The sequence below is a fragment of the Bufo gargarizans genome, chromosome 1 (genome assembly GCF_014858855.1).
Source record: "Bufo gargarizans isolate SCDJY-AF-19 chromosome 1, ASM1485885v1, whole genome shotgun sequence".
Classification (NCBI taxonomy): Eukaryota; Metazoa; Chordata; class Amphibia; order Anura; family Bufonidae; genus Bufo; species Bufo gargarizans.
In genome coordinates this window covers 552,250,691-552,273,650 of record NC_058080.1, presented here as the reverse complement: position 1 = coordinate 552,273,650, position 22,960 = coordinate 552,250,691, and the positions used below count along the sequence as shown (strand labels likewise).

At 42.3% G+C, this 22,960-nt stretch overlaps 1 protein-coding gene across 1 annotated transcript in view; it reads right to left on the bottom strand.

Annotated features, from left to right (window-relative positions):
- GALNT9 (polypeptide N-acetylgalactosaminyltransferase 9) overlaps window positions 1-22,960 on the bottom strand; it is a 589,226-nt gene that overhangs the window by 471,162 nt on the left and 95,104 nt on the right. Inside the window, exon 2 of the mRNA XM_044281849.1 lies at window positions 5,106-5,286. Within this exon, the coding sequence (XP_044137784.1) occupies window positions 5,106-5,286 (181 nt within the window). The remainder of the gene's footprint in view (window positions 1-5,105; window positions 5,287-22,960) is intronic.

Sequence of the window (22,960 nt, the reverse complement as noted above, 5' to 3'; positions counted from 1 at the left end):
GCTCTGATATAGCAGAAACCACTAAATTATGAAATTGCTAAATTGGGAATTGTACTTCAACCCAGAACAAAAAATGTGCTTTGACGGACACTAAATATCTTGCCCAGCAACAACAGTACAGCGGTGGGTAACGAGAGATTTAGAGGGATTTAAATTTGAGGCCTAGTATTTAGGCGCTGGGTCACCGGTATGGATTTAGTGACAGAATTAGACTTGGAAATGCACAGAAGCGTGTGTGTGAAGTTATTCTGAATGACCCTATGTGCACCTTCAATATTATATACCCTTTTAGGGATAGATTTCAAATAGCTCTGATATAGCAGAAACCACTAAATTATGAAATTGCTAAATTGGGAATTGTACTTCAACCCAGAACAAAAAATGTGCTTTGACGGACACTAAATATCTTGCCCAGCAACAACAGTACAGTGGTGGGTAACGAGAGATTTAGAGGGATTTAAATTTGAGGCCTAGTATTTAGGCGCTGGGTCACCGGTATGGATTTAGTGACAGAATTAGACTTGGAAATGCACAGAAGCGTGTGTGTGAAGTTATTCTGAATGACCCTATGTGCACCTTCAATATTATATACCCTTTTAGGGATAGATTTCAAATAGCTCTGATATAGCAGAAACCACTAAATTATGAAATTGCTAAATTGGGAATTGTACTTCAACCCAGAACAAAAAATGTGCTTTGACGGACACTAAATATCTTGCCCAGCAACAACAGTACACCGGTGGGTAACGAGAGATTTAGAGGGAATTAAATTTGAGGCCTAGTATTTAGGCGCTGGGTCACCGGTATGGATTTAGTGACAGAATTAGACTTGGAAATACACAGTAGCGGGTGTGTGTGAAGTTATTCTGAATGACCCTATGTGCACCTTCAATATTATATACCCTTTTAGGGATAGATTTCAAATAGCTCTGATATAGCAGAAACCACTAAATTATGAAATTGCTAAATTGGGAATTGTACTTCAACCCAGAACAAAAAATGTGCTTTGACGGACACTAAATATCTTGCCCAGCAACAACAGTACAGCGGTGGGTAACGAGAGATTTAGAGGGAATTAAATTTGAGGCCTAGTATTTAGGCGCTGGGTCACCGGTATGGATTTAGTGACAGAATTAGACTTGGAAATGCACAGAAGCGTGTGTGTGAAGTTATTCTGAATGACCCTATGTGCACCTTCAATATTATATACCCTTTTTGGGATAGATTTCAAATAGCTCTGATATAGCAGGAACCACTAAATTATGAAATTGCTAAATTGGGAATTGTACTTCAACCCAGAACAAAAAATGTGCTTTGACGGGCACTAAATAACTTTCCCAGCTACAACAGGACAACGGTAACGAGAGATTTAGAGGGATTTAAATTTGAGGCCTAGTATTTAGGCGCTGGGTGACAGGTATGGGTTTAGTGACAGAATTAGACTTGGAAATACACAGTAGCGGGTGTGTGTGAAGTTATTCTGAATGACCCTATGTGCACCTTCAATATTATATACCCTTTTAGGGATAGATTTCAAATAGCTCTGATATAGCAGAAACCACTAAATTATGAAATTGCTAAATTGGGAATTGTACTTCAACCCAGAACAAAAAATGTGCTTTGACGGACACTAAATATCTTGCCCAGCAACAACAGTACACCGGTGGGTAACGAGAGATTTAGAGGGAATTAAATTTGAGGCCTAGTATTTAGGCGCTGGGTCACCGGTATGGATTTAGTGACAGAATTAGACTTGGAAATACACAGTAGCGGGTGTGTGTGAAGTTATTCTGAATGACCCTATGTGCACCTTCAATATTATATACCCTTTTAGGGATAGATTTCAAATAGCTCTGATATAGCAGAAACCACTAAATTATGAAATTGCTAAATTGGGAATTGTACTTCAACCCAGAACAAAAAATGTGCTTTGACGGACACTAAATATCTTGCCCAGCAACAACAGTACAGCGGTGGGTAACGAGAGATTTAGAGGGAATTAAATTTGAGGCCTAGTATTTAGGCGCTGGGTCACCGGTATGGATTTAGTGACAGAATTAGACTTGGAAATGCACAGAAGCGTGTGTGTGAAGTTATTCTGAATGACCCTATGTGCACCTTCAATATTATATACCCTTTTTGGGATAGATTTCAAATAGCTCTGATATAGCAGGAACCACTAAATTATGAAATTGCTAAATTGGGAATTGTACTTCAACCCAGAACAAAAAATGTGCTTTGACGGGCACTAAATAACTTTCCCAGCTACAACAGGACAACGGTAACGAGAGATTTAGAGGGATTTAAATTTGAGGCCTAGTATTTAGGCGCTGGGTGACAGGTATGGGTTTAGTGACAGAATTAGACTTGGAAATACACAGTAGCGGGTGTGTGTGAAGTTATTCTGAATGACCCTATGTGCACCTTCAATATTATATACCCTTTTAGGGATAGATTTCAAATAGCTCTGATATAGCAGAAACCACTAAATTATGAAATTGCTAAATTGGGAATTGTACTTCAACCCAGAACAAAAAATGTGCTTTGACGGACACTAAATATCTTGCCCAGCAACAACAGTACAGCGGTGGGTAACGAGAGATTTAGAGGGAATTAAATTTGAGGCCTAGTATTTAGGCGCTGGGTCACCGGTATGGATTTAGTGACAGAATTAGACTTGGAAATACACAGTAGCGGGTGTGTGTGAAGTTATTCTGAATGACCCTATGTGCACCTTCAATATTATATACCCTTTTTGGGATAGATTTCAAATAGCTCTGATATAGCAGGAACCACTAAATTATGAAATTGCTAAATTGGGAATTGTACTTCAACCCAGAACAAAAAATGTGCTTTGACGGGCACTAAATAACTTTCCCAGCTACAACAGGACAACGGTAACGAGAGATTTAGAGGGATTTAAATTTGAGGCCTAGTATTTAGGCGCTGGGTGACAGGTATGGGTTTAGTGACAGAATTAGACTTGGAAATACACAGTAGCGGGTGTGTGTGAAGTTATTCTGAATGACCCTATGTGCACCTTCAATATTATATACCCTTTTTGGGATAGATTTCAAATAGCTCTGATATAGCAGAAACCACTAAATTATGAAATTGCTAAATTGGGAATTGTACTTCAACCCAGAACAAAAAATGTGCTTTGACGGACACTAAATATCTTGCCCAGCAACAACAGTACAGCGGTGGGTAACGAGAGATTTAGAGGGAATTAAATTTGAGGCCTAGTATTTAGGCGCTGGGTCACCGGTATGGATTTAGTGACAGAATTAGACTTGGAAATACACAGTAGCGGGTGTGTGTGAAGTTACTCTGAATGACCCTATGTGCACCTTCAATATTATATACCCTTTTTGGGATAGATTTCAAAGAGCTCTGATATAGCAGGAACCACTAAATTATGAAATTGCTAAATTGGGAATTGTATTTCAACCCAGAACAAGAAATGTGCTTGAACGGACACTAAATAACTCGCCCAGCTACAGCACTAGGGACAGATTTAGCTGGATATAAATTTGAGGCCTAGTATTTAGGCGCTGGGTGACCGGTATGGATTTAGTGACAGAATTAGACTGGGATATGGCCAAAAAATGAACAGACTATTGCTGGTTAAATGCACTTGGTGTGACAGCTTCACCCTGATGTAGGCTTTAGCCAAAAAACAACCACACCATTGAGGGTTAAATGCACTTGGTGACAGGCGCAGCTTGCCCCTGATTTTGTATATGGCCAAAAAATGAACAGACTATTGCTGGTTAAATGCACTTGGTGTGACAGCTTCACCCTGATGTAGGCTTTAGCCAAAAAACAACCACACCATTGAGGGTTAAATGCACTTGGTGACAGGCGCAGCTTGCCCCTGATTTTGTATATGGCCAAAAAATGAACAGACTATTGCTGGTTAAATGCACTTGGTGTGACAGCTTCACCCTGATGTAGGCTTTAGCCAAAAAACAACCACACCATTGAGGGTTAAATGCACTTGGTGACAGGCGCAGCTTGCCCCTGATTTTGTATATGGCCAAAAAATGAACAGACTATTGCTGGTTAAATGCACTTGGTGTGACAGCTTCACCCTGATGTAGGCTTTAGCCAAAAAACAACCACACCATTGAGGGTTAAATGCACTTGGTCGCAGCTTGTGCTGGCGCACCACAAGACACAAAATGGCCGCCGATCACCCCAGAAAAATGAGACTGACAAACGGTCTGTGCAGCCTAAAAACAGTGAGCAATTGAGGATCAGCAGCTCAATGATCCACAGCTGCAGATCGATCAGTTAATCAAGTCCTTTGGAGGAGTTAATCTGCCTAATCTCGCCCTACTGTCGCAGCCGCAACCTCTCCCTACGCTAATCAGAGCAGAGTGACGGGCGGCGCTATGTGACTCCAGCTTAAATAGAGGCTGGGTCACATGGTGCTCTGGCCAATCACAGCCATGCCAATAGTAGGCATGGCTGTGATGGCCTCTTGGGGCAAGTAGTATGACGCTTGTTGATTGGCTGCTTTGCAGCCTTTCAAAAAGCGCCAAGAAAGCGTCACAAAAGCGCGAAGAAAGCGACGAACACCGAACCCGAACCCGGACTTTTACGAAAATGTCCGGGTTCGGGTCCGTGTCACGGACACCCCAAAATTCGGTACGAACCCGAACTATACAGTTCGAGTTCGCTCATCCCTACTTACCCACCATCCTATTCCGCACCACAATATGACTTAAAAAATAGAAACCAATGACGTCTAGATGATACTTTGTCCTAGATGCATACAATATTTCACTTAAAGAGGAATCCAAGTTCTTTTTTTTATTGCTTTGTATTCATTTTATAGTGTATGCCTTTTAATTTGGCTATATCAATGTTATATATATATTATTTTCAAACTATACTGCATTGAATAAACCTGCCAGATAGTGCCTTATCCTACATATCATGTACTGCCAATGTTGATTCGCGATGTCTATGAGAATTCTACATTCGTTTTTTACCTTGTAGTACCATATTAAAGTGTAATACATGAGCCCCACCCCTCCCCCATTTAACGTTATTTTATTTTGTGATTTACTTGTGAGAACTATCTTTCATTTACTTACTTTTTTGGTCTATAATCTGGAATTGATCTGTCCAGTGAGATTCTGTCACTTAACTGGGCATTGTAGCCATATTCTTCATATTTGGTTTCTGATTCATGGCTATCATCTCTCAAAGTTGCAGCCATTCCACCTTGCCCAAGCCCACCAGGTCCTTCCACGAGCCCCATGGGTTTTGCTAGGCCTAGAAAAATACATAATACGATTACCTCAATAATACATGATAACTGTACCAAAAAGTATAAAGCATAAAAAGCATACTGATTAATTAGTTGTAATTCAAAAAATTTAGTAAAGTTAGTAAGAATATACTCTAATTCAACTTTTCAAAGCAATTCATGATCTTCAGCTTTAAAACTCTAGTACATCAAAAATATGTACAGTGTTTAGTACACTAATGCATGTACATATGCTATATAGTGTACATATTGTATATTAATAAAATTGCATACTACATTATGTCAGGAGTGTCACTGAAACTGTTCAAGTCAGATTTTTTAGCCTGCTGATATTTTCCTTTACTATGATACCATCAATAAAGCTCCAGCCTGCTTCCCAAAGTGAGACAGAAAAGTGAAAATTGACTTTTTTTTCAAAGGGAACATTTCCTGTTCTGTACAGGTAACTTTTCAGTAGCTATTATCATTATCGCCACAAGCAGAATTACAGTGACAAGTAGGTAGATAACACAAAAGTCACAAAGGTTGACATCAAAGCTTATCAGTTTCCTCTTGACTTTTGCATAGGTCACAGAGCATGCCTAGAAATCTCTTCCAAATAAAACAATGAGAACAAGAAGAAAGGACGCTTGACTGTTTCGGTCGAACGCATGGACAGTTTGAGGCGCATCTATGTCAGCGTTCACCTCGTGCTGCCGATACACTAGCCATGCCGCCAACACCGCCGACATAAGGTTTTTGACCAACAACCTAAAAAACTCTGACTTGATGAAGGGGTCAGAAGTACCCCGAAACACGTTGTCTACAAATAAACCTGAAAAATACAAATTATCCATTTGTGATAGTGCGCCTCCTACTGTCCATACATTCGACCGAAACAGTCAAGCGTCCTTTCTTCTTGTTCCCACTGTCTAACCTGAGTGGTGGGGTGGCTCCCACCCAAGGGATTTGGAGAGATCTGGGCTGCACCAACTGTGAACTGTCCACAGACAACCGTCACTGGGGTTGTACCCAATTAGGTGCTACCGTAACAGGTGAGCAAACAAATCCTTTTTTTAGTGGATTCTCCACTTATTGAACATACTCACCCTATGAGCGCCTTTCTCTACCCTCTGGCCATCGATTGATATAAAACAATGAGGCCAGTGTGAAAATTGCAGGATTATATACATTTTTTTGTATAGATAGTAACAATCAAATTAAAAAAAACTCACCAAAAATTTGTAACACATTCTCTTTGATTCGATTCAGCCAGTTCGCCAAATTTTTTGAAAAAATTTGGTTTGATCCAAATTTATTTGTGGCAAATCACATTAAGAAATGGCTATTTCCTGGCTGCAGAGACCCTTTATAGTGGCGAAGAACACTGGGCCATGCAGTAACACACATAGGGAGTCTGCTGTGGTAGTGAAATAATACTGTGAGTCAGTATGACATGCAGATGACAGGCTTCGCTCTTAGAATCACTTCACACTTCACTTATTTGGGCAGTCACGGGGCCTAAATAACTCAAGTGTGGACTTAGACTTACAGGTCAATGTTAGCGTCAAGAAGAAGCGCACTCCTTTTACACCGTTGTCAGCTGATTCCACATAGATGCCTACAGAACCTCGGGGGGACAGAGCAGAGAGGGTGTCAGCAGTAAGTTTGTGTCAACGTCACTGATTATTTTGCCCTTCCTCTCATCCATCAGCACAATAACCCGCCTTCACTCTGTTAGCATTTGGTCAGTAATTCATCGGTATTGCTAATGCCCAAAAAAAACAGGAGTGGATCCAAAACAGAGATGACCGAGTCAACCATTCAAGAACTGCTGGGTTGTTGGTCAAGACACGACCGCTAGCTGACACTGGGAGCTCAGGCCTCTCGCTGCGACTCATGCTACCATGCCCACTGACTGGCTGCACTCTGGAGTGGTATAACTTCTTCACTAGAGCCTCTGATGATGAGGATAGGCTTGAGCTGCTTGGGTAATTGCCAGGTGCCACTCATGAGCAGTCCCTGAGTCAGTGGCAGCTGACCAGGGGGTCAGAGTACCCGGTGCAAGCACTGAGGGGACGTGCGTGGCCAGGAGCAAATGGGTCTGGAATGGATCAAGAAAGGTCAGAAAGGTCATCTTACCTGAGGGAGATCTTTGTGAAAGCACCACCCCAGCTCCAATAGACAATGCGTCCACCTCCAAGAAAAGTTGCTTACTGGCATCAGGACGATGGAGTACTGGAGCCACAGAGAAGGCCTGTTTCAGGTCTTGAAAGGCTGATTCAGCCTCAGAAGTCCAATTTTTGGCCACTTCAAAACCGCAGACAGCTTTTCAGGATCCATCTGTAGGCCAGTATTATGTACCCCAAAAATGGAAGCGAGGTTTGTTCAAAGATAAATTTAGCATACAGATATTACAAGGATATCATCTAGATAAACCACAACACGAGAGTATAACAAGTATCTGAAAATATTGTTAATGAACACTGCAGGAGCATTGCTTATTCCAAAGGGCATCACCAGATATTCATAGTGACCGTCACAGGTGTTAAAGGCGGTCTTCCACTCATCCCCTTGAGGAATTCGTATCAAGTTGTAGGCCCCACGCAGATCTAATTTAGAAAAGATCTTAGCTCCTTTGATGCAGTTAAACAACTCTGGGATAAGAGGAAGAGGGTATTTCTTCTTGATTGTGATTTTATTTAGGCCCCTGTAAGGCTACTTTCACACTTGCGTTATGAGCGGATCCGTCTAGTGTCTGCACAGACGGATCCGCTCCTAGAATGCAAACGATGTGATCCGTTCAGAACGAATCCGTCTGCATTATATTTGAGAGTCTAATTGTAAGTCAGACAGATCCGTCCAGACTTTACATTGAAAGTCAATGGGGAACAGATCAATTTGAAATTGCACCATATAGTGTCAACTTCAAACGGATCCATCCCCTTGACTTACATTGTAAGTCTGGACGGATCCGTTTGCCTCTGCATGGCCAGGTGGACACCCGAACGCTGCAAGCTGCGTTCGGGTGTCCGCCTGCTGAGCGGAATGGAGGCCAAGCGGAGCCATACTGATGCATTCTGAGCGGATCCGCATCCACTCAGAATGCAACGGGGCCGCTTGTGAGAGCCTTCAAACGGAACTCACAAGCGGAACCCCGAACGCAAGTGTGAAAGTAGCCTAATCGATGCATGGTCGGAGAGAACCGTCTTTTTTCTTTACAAAGAAGAAGCCAGCGCCAGCTGGAGAAGATGATTTCCGGATAAATCCTCTGTCAAAATTTTCTTTAATATAATCAGACATGGCCTGTCTCTGCAGGTGACAGAGGATAAATGCAACCACAAGGAGGTGAAGAACCAGGAACCAGATCAATGGGACAATCATAGGGCCTGTGTGGAGGTAACCAAGCAGGTTGAACAGGAGAAAGACACTTCACAAGGTAGTACTGTCCCCAACGAAGCACCTCTCCAGACTTCCAATCAAGAACAGGGGAATAGGTACGGAGCCATGGTATCCCCAAAAGGAGAGGATGAGAGAGACTTTGATGAATCAAGAACAAGATTGCTTCTGTATGAAGAGCTCCTACCTGTAGTTTCAAAGGTTCAGTAGAAAATTGTACGGACTCAGATAAGCCCTTCCATAGACAGATGACACCATCAATGGTCTCTGCAGTCATGGGACTGGAATACGATATTGATCCATTATGGCAGGCATGGCCAACCTGAGGCTCTCCAGCTGTTGTAAAACTACAACTCCCACCATGCTCTGCTGCAGGCTGATAGCTGTAGGCAGTCTGAGCATGCTGGGAGTTATAGTTTTGCAACAGCTGGAGAACCTCAGGTCGGCCATGCCTGCATTATGGCTTGCTGCAAGAAGTTTTCTGCCCATCCAGAATCCACAAAAGCCGTCCCTGTGAACCGATTATCTCCAAACGACAAAGTTGCCAACAGAGTCAGGGGTGGAGATGAATTATCTTCACCTAGGGCCGCCTCTCCAATGGACCCTAGGCTTGCGAGTTTTTATTCTGCTATTTTTATATTCAACTTGACTGCTCCTGATGAAGTGGGTATTTTGAAGCACCCAAAATGCGTTGAGCTCACCTGATATTCAAATAAAAGCAAACCGCCTGAAGTACCATTTGGATACTGCCATGATATTTCTTGTCATACTACGAGTGATCCTGGCAGGGGAGGTTGCATCTATTAGGTTTCTTGAGATATCCCATAGACCTCCTCCTCAGTGAAGTGAGTCATTTCATTAGATTTTATTTTGATTTCATTTTATCTATTTATTTATTTGTCCATTTACCTTCCTCTATCTCATCTTATTTTACAATCTCACCAAGTTCATAAGCTCTACTTAGACTTAAGATTCTCTGTCACTACTATTCTGTTCCATTTGGACTAAATAGTCTCCACATAGTGAACAACAGGGGATTTGGAGCCGTTTGGGTGGCTTTTCAAATTTTTCTGCCCCCTCATTCATTCTTGTAGTAGTTTTATCTACTCATCTAGCCATCATAGGCAACCGTTCCTCGAATGCACTCCTCCGTAGAACTTTATACCTATCTTCTCCTCCTGCTTGGCACCTTGCTTGTTTGTCTTGAGACCTTTTTGGGGGGTCACCCGGGGAGGATTCTTCGACTAACACTCTATTTTTCACTGAAAACTTTTGTTTTACCTTTGTCTTTTTACTGCTTAGGATCACCACTGAAGCGTGGAGGAGCTGAGAGACGAGGTCCAGATCCTGGTACATAGGAAGATGGTGGAGCAGGAGCTGAATTAACCTGGACAGAGGAGCCTGATGACACTGGGTTAGCAGATGTCAGGTCATTTAGACACATATTCACATTACGTAAATAGGACAGTATTTGATCCTGCCTCACACGCTGTTGGGCCAACTCCTGGTGTAACTCGGGGAGACTGGGAGGGTTCAGATCAGCAGGGTCCATGGCCTGAGAGAACTATAATGCAAGCGGGTGTGGACCCACTGCACTACTGACTGGCTGTACTCTGGAGGGACGTAACTAAGCAACTACCTGGTCTTCACTAGAGCCTCTGGTGGTGAGGATAGGCTTGAGCCATTTGGTTAGTTGCCAGGTGCCACTCCAGACCAGTCCCCGAGTCAGTGGCAGCTGACCAGGGGGTCAGAGTACACGGCGAAAGCACCGAAGGGATGTTCTTGGCCAGGAGGATCCGGGTCTGAACAGGCAGCGATCAAGAAAGGTCAGTAAGGGAAGTCCGAGGTCAGAGGCAAGCGGCAAACAAAGTCCATAAATGAGAATCAAAGTCAGAGGCAAGTGGCACACAGGCAAAGTCCATAAACGAGATCCGAGGTCAGAGGCAAGTTCAATAAGCAGAGTCCGATACACAGTGAAGCAGATAAGAGAAACACCTTTGCACATGAAGCTAGACAAGCTAGAGACCATGAGTTGCTCATGCATCTTCCTGTAGTAGGAAGCGCCTTTATATAACTCCTGCAATCTAGCCATAGGCTGGTGAAACAGAGGGTGTGTATGTGCTACTTCATAGGTGCAAGCTCAAACACCAGTACAAGTCTCCGGCAGGAAGGAAACTCTGGCATGGAACACAGATACTATAGTTAAGCTATCTGCTGCCCGCACTTGTCAGCACGGCACATGGCGGCAGGGAAAGAGGAAACCCGGTGCCCTTGGCCACGGTTAGGGGCAGCAGTGCTGTCGCAGACCGCTGAGCTACCACCCACTAATACACTTAAAAAAGGGATTTAAAACATATACAGTTGCAAGAAAAAGTATGTGAACCCTTTGTAATGATATGGATTTTTGAACAAATTTTTTATAAAATGTGATCTGTTCTTTATCTAAGTCACAACAATAGACAATCACAGTCTGCTTAAACTAATAACACACAAATAATTAAATGTTACCATGTTTTTATTGAACACACCATGTAAACATTCACAGTGCAGGTGGAAAAAGTATGTGAACCCCTAGACTAATGACATCTCCAAGAGCTAATTGGAGTGAGGTGTCAACCAACTGGAGTCCAATCAATGAGATGAGATTGGAGGTGTTGGTTACAGCTGCCCTATAAAAACACACACCAGTTCTGAGTTTGCTTTTCACAAGAAGCATTGCCTGATGTGAATGATGCCTCGCACAAAAGAACTCTCAGAAGACCTATGATTAAGAATTGTTGACTTGCATAAAACTGGAAAGGGTTATAAAAGTATCTCCAAAAGCCTTGCTGTTCATCAGTCCACGGTAAGACAAATTGTCTATAAATAAGGAAAGTTCAGTACTGCTGCTATTCTCCCTAGGAGTGGCCATCCTATAAAGAAGATAGTGTTAGCGAATCTACGATATGTAAAACACTGAACAAGAATGGATTTCATGGGAGGATACCACAGAGGAAGCCACTGCTGTCCAAAAAATAAACATTGCTGCACGTTTACAGTTTGCACAAGAGCACCTAGATGTTCCACAGCAGTACTGGCAAAATTTTCTGTGGAAAGATGAAACCAAAGTTTAGTTGTTTGGAAGAAACACACAACACTATGTGTGGAGAAAAAGAGGCACAGCACACTAACATCAAAACCTCATCCCAACTGTGAAGTATGGTGGTGAAGGCATCTTGGTTTGGGGCTGCTTTGCGGCATCAGGGCCTAGACGGATTTCTATCATCAAAGGAAAAATGAATTCCCAAGTTTATCAAGACATTTTGCAGGAGAACCAGTCAGAGTCCTGACCTCAACCCGATTGATGTGCTGTGGCATGACTTCAAGAAAGCGATTCACACCAGACATCCCAAGAATATTGCTGAAGAGGAATGGTCAAGAATTACTCCTGACCGTTGTGCACGTCTGATCTTCAGCTTCAGGAAACATTTGGTTGAAGTTATTTCTGCCAAAGGAGGTTCAATCAGTTATTAAATCCAAGGGTCCACATACTTTTTCCACCTGCACTGTGGATGTTTACATGGTGTGTTCAATAAAAACATGGTAACATTTAATTCTTTGTGTGTTATTAGTTTAAGCAGACTGTGATTTTGTATTGCTGTGACTTAGATGAAGATCAGATCACATTTTATGACCAATTTGTGCAGAAATCCATATCATTCCAAAGGGTTCACATACTTTTTCTTGCAACTGTAACTGTACCACTGAACAGCAAATAGACCCTTCTTTTTTCCCCACTTATACACGCCACTAAAGGCTTTAGAACATATAACTACATCGCTGAACGGCAATTATATTTTTATTTTGCCACTATTACACAAAAAAAAGGGCTTTATAACATATAACTGCACCGCTGAACGGCAAATATATTTTTATTTTGCCACTATTACACAACAAAAAAGGGCTTTATAACATATAGCTGCACCGCTGAACGACAAATATATTTTTCTTTTTCCCCTTATACATGCCACAAAAGGCTTTAGAACATATAACTGCACCGCTGAACGGCAAATATATTTTTATTTTTCTACTTATGCACTCTACAAAAGGCTTTGGAACATACAGTATAACTGCACTGCTGAACGGCAAATATATTTTTCTTTTGCCACTAATACATGACAAAAAGGGCTGTAATTTTTATAGTTCACCACACAACAGCTAATAAGCCCTTTTTTCCCACTAATAGAAGCCAAATAATTCTTTAGAACGTTTAACTGCACTGCACAGGGGCAAATAAGATGTAGAAATATTTCCTTGTAATAAACCTGTTAATGGCTTTATCAAACAGCACTTGCACCCCAATAACAAGAACGGTTTGCTGGAATTACAGAGCTGTATAATGGCAATTTAGGTGCCCAGTCAGTGCAGCAAGGTGTAATAGGATTGTTCCTATTATCCAGGCTGTAACCTCCCCTACTGAACTCTGTTCAACATAAATGCTGTGGAATGATTCCTCCCTATCCTTTTCCTACACCTTGAATAATCTTTCCCTGAACTTGTAAATCTTTTTTTTAGCACAATTAAGTTTTTTCTATCACTGTCCCTAGCGCCTGCTGACGTCTCTGCCTGCACTAAGTACACTGGAAACTGGCAGAATCCAAGATGTCTGAGGCTATTTATAGGGCTATGACATCACAGGGCTGGCTGGCTGCTGATTGGTTGCATGCATGGCATTATGGGTGATCTCGTCTTCTTAGAGTTTGTTGCTCCATGTCCTCACATGTGCAGCAGCCATTTTAGGAAAAATGTTGATTCGTTACCACGAAGCGTGAGGAAATTCGGATTTGGTGCAAATCTAATTTTTCCTGAAATTTGGATCGAATTCCACTTCTCAACTTAGATTCGCTCATCTTTACTAGCAACCATACTCTGTGGGAGGGTGTCTGAGCAATAGGTGTTCTTGCATGCCAGTATCCTGCAAAAGTGTCTGTTCTGTTGTCTGCCTGTGTAATAACACTGTTCTGTTGTTCTGCCTGTTTTCTGGATTATGACCATCTGCTGCATGCTTAACTGCAAAACTGCTCCACCATTACTGGTAGGACACATGTGCCCCTGTCTAGCTCTTACAGGTCCACTGCATGTGCACCCTAATCTCCACAGCCAATGACGCTCTTAAAAATGTTTTGCATATGCTGCAAGGAAGGTCAGTGCCGCAATGACAAAGCAAAGAAGTAAAAGAAGAATTCCTGTGCTTACTCTTCGACTTCATCTAAGTATCAATGACTAGAAGCTGGGTTCTACCATATCTATTAGCTTACAGCTACAGGAGCTGTTGTGGACCAAAAATCTATTTGGTCCACAACATCACCTGTAGCTGTAAGCTAGCGTGACATCACTGGCGCTACGATCTGGAGTTCAAGCTGGCTAGGGCAGACTGACTGCTTCCACTTTAACTGGAAGATCAGGGCAACTATCATGTATTCACCACTGCACATAAATATTGTGGACTTTGCTCTACCAGTTCAGGTAGGCGTGCCTGTGTCACATATAGATACTAATTAGAACTTAGATTATTGCAATGTGGTAGAACCCCACTTCTAGTCATGGGTACTTAGGTGCAGTCAGAAAGTAAGTGCAGGAATTCTTCTTTTAAACCTTTAAGGAACCTTCCCCTGTGGGAGGGTGCCTGAGCAATAGATGTTCTTGTGTGCTAGTATGCTGTAAAGGTGTTTGTTGTCTGCCCATGTGCTGACTTTACTGAATACTGACCCTCCGCTGCCTGACCTGATCTGTGCTTGAACTTTGTATTGGCTATCCAAATCCTGTCCTAATGTCAGACCCTTTTCTGTTAAGCACAGACTCTGCCTGCCCTGATCTCAGCCTGTCCCCGACTACGGTTTTGTTTTACACCCCCCCCCCTTCTCCACACCAATGTCTCTGACCACACGTTAGCAGGAAATCTGTCACAACCAGACAGCTGAGAAGCTCTGACAGAAGCCTTTCAGAACCTCCTCCTTGAGTTCTCTTTGTTGTGGTATTCAGTTCCTCATCTCGTTAGCCTCTCTCAGCTGTTATGTAGTTGGACTAATTGCATCCCTTTAAATTCCGCCCCATAATGCATTACTGGGCAGCTTATACTTTATCCTGGAGTGTGTGTGCATGCTTATCCTGTTTTCCTGTGTGCTACAAAGTTAAGTGCTGAACATTTATCTGTTATTTTCTGTTTGCTGGATCCCAGGTGACCCTGACTCCCTCCGTGTCTGGTGTAGGGAGCCGGTGGTCGTGTCCCCTCACTGTTGTAGGGTGTTCAGGGGTTATATAGTCGAGGTACGTGGCTATGCAACCATCCACCTCTGGGATCTTTGCATAGGCTGAGCAGCCAGGGAAAGTGCTAGGTCTTGTGCAGGGGTCTCCCCTTGGTTCCTTAGCTTTGGATCCAGTGAGTCATATATGCATGTTACTTTGTCTTGTTTCCTGTATACCGTCCGTGACATTATAAGCCGCCAAAACCGTCTCAAGCAAGGATCCGGTTTCACTTTTGGCTGAACGCCTTCAGGGTCTTTCATTGGAGGTAGCTGATCTCCGCAGGACTTTTTCTCAGCTTCAAGTGACCAGTTCAGCTGGCGTTCATGGAGTTTGCTCTGAGCCTAAGATCTCGCTCCCGGATACGTTTTCCGGGGGTAGTGAGAATTTTGTGCGTTTTAGAGAGGCTTTTAAACTCCATTTTCGCCTTCTTCCCCATTCCTCTGGTAATGAGGAACGGATGGTGGGGATCATTATATCGCTGCTCAGGGGTAACGCTCAGTCCTGGGCCTTTTCGCTGCCGGAGGGGGCACGGCCCCTCCGTTCAGTGGATGAATTCTTTTTAGCCCTGGGTCAGATATATGATGATCCGGATCGTATTGCTCTGGCCGAGTCTAGACTACGTCTATTATGCCAGGGTAAACAATCCGCAGAGATATACTGCTCAGAATTTCGGAGATGGGCAGCTGATACTGGTTGGAATGATGCTGCACTCCGAAGTCAATTTTGCCATGGTCTTTCAGAGGGATTGAAAGATGCATTTGCCTTTCATGAAAGGCCTATTTCCTTGGACTCTGCTATGTCTCAGGCCGTTCGTATTGACAGGCGTCTTAGAGAGAGAGGAGAGATCTCTCCTTCCTGTCATACTCAGTCCCAGGACAGTGCAGCGGTCCCATTCTGTGTGCAGGGGTCTCAGTCGCTGTCAGCCCCTTCTGAGTAGTGATGAGCGGGAGGTGCCATATTCGATTTCGCGATATTTCGCGAATATTCGAATGAATATTCGTGTTATATTCGTCGAAATCGAATATTCGTAATTATTCAAATTATCGCGAATAATATACGAATTTATTTTTTCGCGTATTGCGATTATTTATCTTGATAGTATAAGGCAACGTTCCTATGCTAATTGACTATGGCTAGGCTAATATGTGTATTTTACGAAATTTCGTGATTTGCTCTAACTTCGTCTCTTAGAATATTACGAATATTCTAAAAGACGAAGTTAGAGCAATATTACGAAATTTCGTAAAATACACATATAGATTGTAATTTAGCTAATATAGTGCTATAATCCCTTTTTTGCCTCTAAATTTTTTTTGCCTCTTCTGAACTTAAGTTTTGTAAAATATGTACACTATTAAAAAATATTACTATAGCAGTATATTAGCTTAAATACAAGCTATGTGTATTTTACGAAATTTCGTAATATTGCTCTAACTTCGTCTTTTAGAATATTCGTAATATTCTAAAAGACGAAGTTAGAGCAATATTAAGAACATTTGCAAAAGCCGAAATTGCGATGCGAGTAATATAATACGAAATAATCGCATGAAGATTTCAACTTAGCACTGCTATATTCCATATTCTAGCCTAATATGGAATATAGCTGTGCTAAGTTAGCACTGCTATATTCCATACTAGGCTAGAATATGGAATATAGCAGTGCTAAGTTGAAATCTTCATGCGATTATTTCGTATTATATTACTCGCATCGCAATTTCGGCTTTTGCAAATGTTCTTAATATTGCTCTAACTTCGTCTTTTAGAATATTACGAATATTCTAAAAGACGAAGTTAGAGCAATATTACGAAATTTCTAAAAGACGAAGTTAGAGCAATATTACGAAATTTCGTAAAATACACATAGATTGTATTTAAGCTAATATACTGCTATAGTAATATTTTTTAATAGTGTACATATTTTACAAAACTTAAATTCAGAAGAGGCAAAAAAAATTAGAGGAAAAAAAAAGGGATTATAGCACTATATAAGCTAAATTACAATCTATATGTGTATTTTACGAAATTTCGTAATATTGCTCTAACTTCGTCTTTTAGAATATTCGTAATATTCTAAAAGACGAAGTTAGAGCAATATTAAGAACATTTGCAAAAGTCGAAATTGCGATGCGAGTAATATAACACGAAATAATCGCATGAAGATTTCAATTTAGCACTGCTATATTCCATATTCTAGCCTAGTATGGAATATAGCAGTGCTAACTTAGCACAGCTATATTCCATATTAGGCTAGAATATGGAATATAGCAGTGCTAAATTGAAATCTTCATGCGATTATTTCGTGTTATATTATTCGCATCGCAATTTGCGAAATTTCGTAAAATACACATATAGATTAGATTGTAATTTAGCTAATATGGAATATAGCAGTAAGTTGAAAACGCCACTGACTGGAGCAGCCAGGAAGCCAGGAATCCAAAGGACAGGTAAGAACAACTTTAGAGAAGTGGGAAAGAAAAATATTTAATAATAAAAAAAAAAAAAACGAATATTCGAATTCGCGAATATATAGAACGATATTCTAAATATTCGCGAAATCTCGAAATTGCGATATTCGAGAAAAAAATTCGCAATTCGAATATTCGCGCTCAACACTACTTCTGAGCAAGAGCCCATGCAGCTGGGGTTGATTGCTTCTGACAATAGAAGATTCAGCTTGCATGGGAAGGTTTGTTTTTGTAGTGGAGGTATAAATCATTTGGCAAATATTTGTCCCTCTAGGAGATTCAGGCAGTTCTCTGGGAGTAATAAAGAAACAAACAGGAAAAAATCTTTTAAAAATGTTCTGTTACTATTGGCAGGGTTGAGGCGGAAATTGAAGGTTTTCCGTTTGCTTGTAGTTCCCGTTTTGTCCTGCCTGCTAGGGTGGCGCTAGAGAGCAAGAGCATTTTTTGAGAGATTTTTGTGGATAGTGGAGCAGCTGTCAATCTCATTGATAATCAATTTGCGATAACTCATGGTTTCCAGGTGCGCACTTTAGGAAAGGATATACCTGTTTTTGCAATTGATTCCGCTCCACTTTCTCAGAAATCATTAAAGGGCATAGTTCACAATATCCGTTTAATTGTGAGTGATGCTCATGTTAAGGATGTGTCATGTTTCGTCCTTAGCGGTTTGCCTACTCCTCTAGTGTTGGGGCTACCCTGGCTCACTAAACATAACCCCACCATTGATTGGCAAGCGAGGCAAATAAATGGTTGGAGTGACTTTTGCAGAGAGAATTGCCTCACGACATCTGTTTCTGAGGTTGCTACTAAGACTGTACCATCTTTTCTCTCTGAATTTTCAGATGTCTTCTCTGAGAGTGGAGTTCAGGATTTGCCTCCGCACAAGGAGTATGATTGCCCTATTAATCTCATCCCAGGCGCCAAGCTGCCTAAATCTCGTTTATACAATCTTTCCCAACCTGAAAGGATCGCTATGCGTGCTTATATCTCTGAGAGTCTGAGAAAAGGACACATACGACCCTCGAAGTCACCTGTTGCCGCTGGTTTTTTGTTTGTTAATTTGTGACCCTTATACGCTTCCTCTGATCCCGGACCTGTTTAACCAGGTTGTTGGGGCTAAAGTCTTTTCCAAATTAGATCTAAGAGGGGCATACAACCTGGTCAGGGTCAGAGAAGGAGACTAATGGAAGACGGCCTTCAATACCTCTGAGGGCCATTTTGAAAATTTGGTTATGCCTTTTGGTTTGATGAATGCCCCAGCCGTTTTTCAGCATTTCGTGAACAGCATTTTTTATCATTTGATGGGAAAATTTGTATTAGTGTATTTGGATGACATTTTGATTTTTTCTCCTGATTTCAAAACTCATAAGGAACATTTACGTCAGGTCTTGCTCATCCTGCGGGAGAATAAATTATATGCGAAACTGGAAAAATGTGTCTTTGCGGTTCCAGAAATTCAATTTCTGGGGTTTCTTCTCTCCGCTTCTGGTTTTCGCATGGACCACGAGAAGGTCCGCGCTGTGCTTGAGTGGGAGCTTCCTGAGAATCAGAAGGCGCTGATGCGTTTTTGGGCTTTGCCAATTATTACAGGAAGTTTATTTTGAATAATTCCTCTATTGTTAAACCACTCACTGATATGACCAGAAAGGGGGTAGATTTTTCTTCTTGGTCGGTAGAGGCGCGTAAGGCTTTTTCTAATATCAAGGAGAGTTTTGCTTCCGCTCCCATCTTGGTGCAACCTGATATTTCTCTACCCTTTATAGTTGAGGTTGATGCTTCTGAGGTGGGTGTGGGTGCGGTCTTGTCTCAGGGTTCCTCTCCTGCAAAATGGCGACCGTGTGCCTTTTTCTCGAAAAAACTCTCCTCCGCAGAGAGAAATTACGATGTGGGAGATAGGGAATTGTTGGCCATCAAGTTGGCTTTTGAGGAATGGCGCCATTGGCTAGAGGGAGCCAGACACCCTATTACCGTGTTTACTGACCATAAAAATCTGGCCTACTTGGAGTCAGCCAAGCGTCTGAACCCGAGACAGGCCAGATGGTCTTTGTTCTTTTCAAGATTTAATTTTGTTGTCACGTTCCGCCCTGGGGTTAAGAATGTGAAGGCAGATGCCCTGTCACGTTGTTTTCCGGGAGGCAGGAATTTTGAAGACCCGGGTCCCATTTTGGCCGAAGGGGTGGTGGTCTCTGCTCTTTTTTCTGAATTGGAGGCAGAGGTGCAGGCAGCCCAGGCAGAGGCTCCTGATCTTTGTCCTCCTGGGAGGTTGTTTGTGCCTCTCGCTTTAAGAGACAAGATTTTTAAGGAACACCACTATACGGTCCTTGCTGGGCACCCGGGGGCAAGAGCCACACTGGATCTCATCGCTCGGAGATTCTGGTGGCCTGCGCTTCGTAAGTCGGTTGAGGGTTTTGTGGCAGCCTGCGAGACTTGCGCTCGTGCCAAAGTCCCTCATTCACGGCCATCAGGTCCTCTCCTTCCCTTACCCATTCCTTCCCGTCCTTGGACATATCTGTCCATGGACTTCATAACGGACCTGCCTCGTTCCTCGGGGAAGACTGTGATTCTGGTGGTGGTGGACCGTTTTAGCAAAATGGTGCACTTCATCCCTTTTCCTGGTTTGCCCAATGCTAAGACGCTGGCGCAGGCATTTATTGATCACATTGTCAAATTGCATGGTATTCCTTCAGACATAGTCTCTGATAGGGGCACGCAGTTTGTTTCCAGATTCTGGAAGGCTTTCTGTTCTCGCTTGGGGGTTCGGTTGTCATTCTCTTCTGCTTTCCACCCGCAGTCGAATGGCCAGACGGAGCACGTCAATCAGAATCTGGAGACATATCTGCGCTGTTTTGTGGCGGAGAATCAAGAGGATTGGTGTTCTTTTTTGTCCCTTGCTGAGTTTGCTTTAAATAACCGTCGTCAGGAGTCTTCTGATAAGTCACTATTTTTTGGTGCATATGGGTTTCATCCGCAGTTTGGGACTTTCTCGGGAGAGGGGTCTTCTGGTTTACCTGATGAGGACAGATTCTCATCGTCTTTGTCATCTATTTGGCAAAAGATTCAGGATAATCTAAAGAGCATGAGTGAGAGATATAAGCGTGTGGCAGATAAGAGACGTGTGCTTGGTCCGGACGTGAATGTTGGTGATCTGGTGTGGTTGTCTACCAAGAATATCAAATTGAAGGTTCCCTCCTGGAAGTTGGGTCCTAGGTTTATTGGGCCTTACAAAATCCTGTCTGTCATCAATCCTGTTGCCTACCATCTTGATCTTCCTCAGACTTTGAAGATCCATAATGTTTTTCATAAGTCCTTATTGAAACCTTATGTTCAACCCATTGTACCCTCGCCTTTGCCTCCTCCTCCGATTATGGTTGATGGGAATCTTGAATTTCAGGTCTCTAGGATTGTGGATTCTCGTCTTGTCCGCGGTTCTCTCCAGTACCTTGTTCATTGGGAGGGTTATGGTCCTGAGGAGAGGATGTGGGTCCCAGTGACGGACATTAAGGCCTCTCGTCTCATCAGGGCTTTCCATAGGTCCCATCCTGAGAAGGTGGGCTCTGAGTGTCCGGAGTCCACTCGTAGAGGGAGGGGTACTGTCACAACCAGACAGCTGAGAAGCTCTGACAGAAGCCTTTCAGAACCTCCTCCTTGAGTTCTCTTTGTTGTGGTATTCAGTTCCTCATCTTGTTAGCCTCTCTCAGCTGTCATGTAGTTGGACTAATTGCATCCCTTTAAATTCCGCCCCATAATGCATTACTGGGCAGCTTATACTTCTTCCTGGAGTGTGTGTGCATGCTTATCCTGTTTTCCTCTCTGCTACAAAGTTAAGTGCTGAACATTTATCTGTTATTTTCTGTTTTCTGGATCCCAGGTGACCCTGACTCCCTCCGTGTCTGGTGTAGGGAGCCGGTGGTCGTGTCCCCTCACTATTGTAGGGTGTTCAGGGGTTATATAGTCGAGGTACGTGGCTATGCTACCATCCACCTCTGGGATCTTTGCATAGGCTGAGCAGCCAGGGAAAGTGCTAGGTCTTGTGCAGGGGTCTCCCCTTGGTTCCTTAGCTTTGGATCCAGTGAGTCATATATGCATGTTGCTTTGTCTTGTTTCCTGTACACCGTCCATGACAAAATCACACAGAGACTACTCCAGGAGGTAGCGGCCTGCAGCAAAGTGTAGACCTTGTATAGGGGTTAGGATAATGCCCTTATGAATAGTAATACATTAAAAACTAAAACACACACATGGATTGCTTATTGCAAGATAATACAAGAGAATAATTTTACACTAGTTCTTTTGAGTTTCTGTTTCTTCAATGGAATGCATTTTACAACTTCCTTTGAGACAAGATGATACCATTAATGCGTCCTGTTTGGCCCAACCTAGAGAGGCTTTGTTTATTGCAGAGTTTATTTTTTAAGCATTTTTACATGACCTTTAGAAGAAGAATGCTAAAGTGGTTTAGGTAATACAGTGAATAAGTATAAACATTGTACTTTGTTATACTAAGCCTAATAAAGAGACCTATGTTGTCTTGCTACTGTATGTAACATCATTGCTTGTACTTTTGTTAGCAAATGGTATCATATCTGCAAGGCTGTTATGTTTTTCCTCCTAATGAGAGAGATAAAACATTGTACAATACATGTATGTAACAAAGGCAAACTATTACTTATGTGCCTTCATTACTTTAACCAGAAATTACTGTTATTATTGTGATGGCAGCACATTCACTGGATGAGCCACTTGTTATTCTGCAATCCATATGTAGATGAATTTCCATTGGATCTGTAATCTCTAAAGACATTTATCAACATTTTGATGCCTGTATATGTATCCTTGTAGGGCAGCACTTTCAACTAGCTGATTTCCATGACAACAGTCACCATTGTTGTTATGACAGCAACTAGCTTTACATTCTTTTCTCACATCTAACTCTGCTGAACAGTTCTGGCTGTCAATTTAGCCATCTAGTAACTGTCTCCTTACCTTTACACATGATACTGTGGATGGAGAATTAACAGAGAAAAATAAATATACATAATAGGGAATAGAAATCTGCCTAAAATGTGCTACAATATGCAGTATGCCATTGAGGAGCCAGAGCAGAAGATGGGAATGGTAGTGGCTCTGACTATAGGATGTGTAACAGTGGTTTACCTCAGGCCGTTGCTCCCTAGGGCCAGTGCAATGACAAGAGGGTGCATTTATTCTTCCCTCTGGGAACTCACTATAGTTGGGGCCTTCCCATCCTCATGGCAGGCCCTTGATGTTGGTGGTTGTATTGTTGCCTGGCAGAAGATGTAGTAATGCAATGGCCAGTGTGTGGTGTGGTCAGGAAACCAGGCCAGAGGTATAAGAATAAACTTCTCTTTCTATTTGAGTAAAAAATAGGAGTTTTAGTACATCCAACAATAGTCCATACACAGTGCAAATCATTTTATCAGATAGTGAGGAATGGAGGCTGGCAAAGTGACAAATAATGGCACTCTAGATATGCCATTTTGCTCTCTCAATAGAATCTCTGGCTAGCAACTGTAATGTGACAATTGTGGCT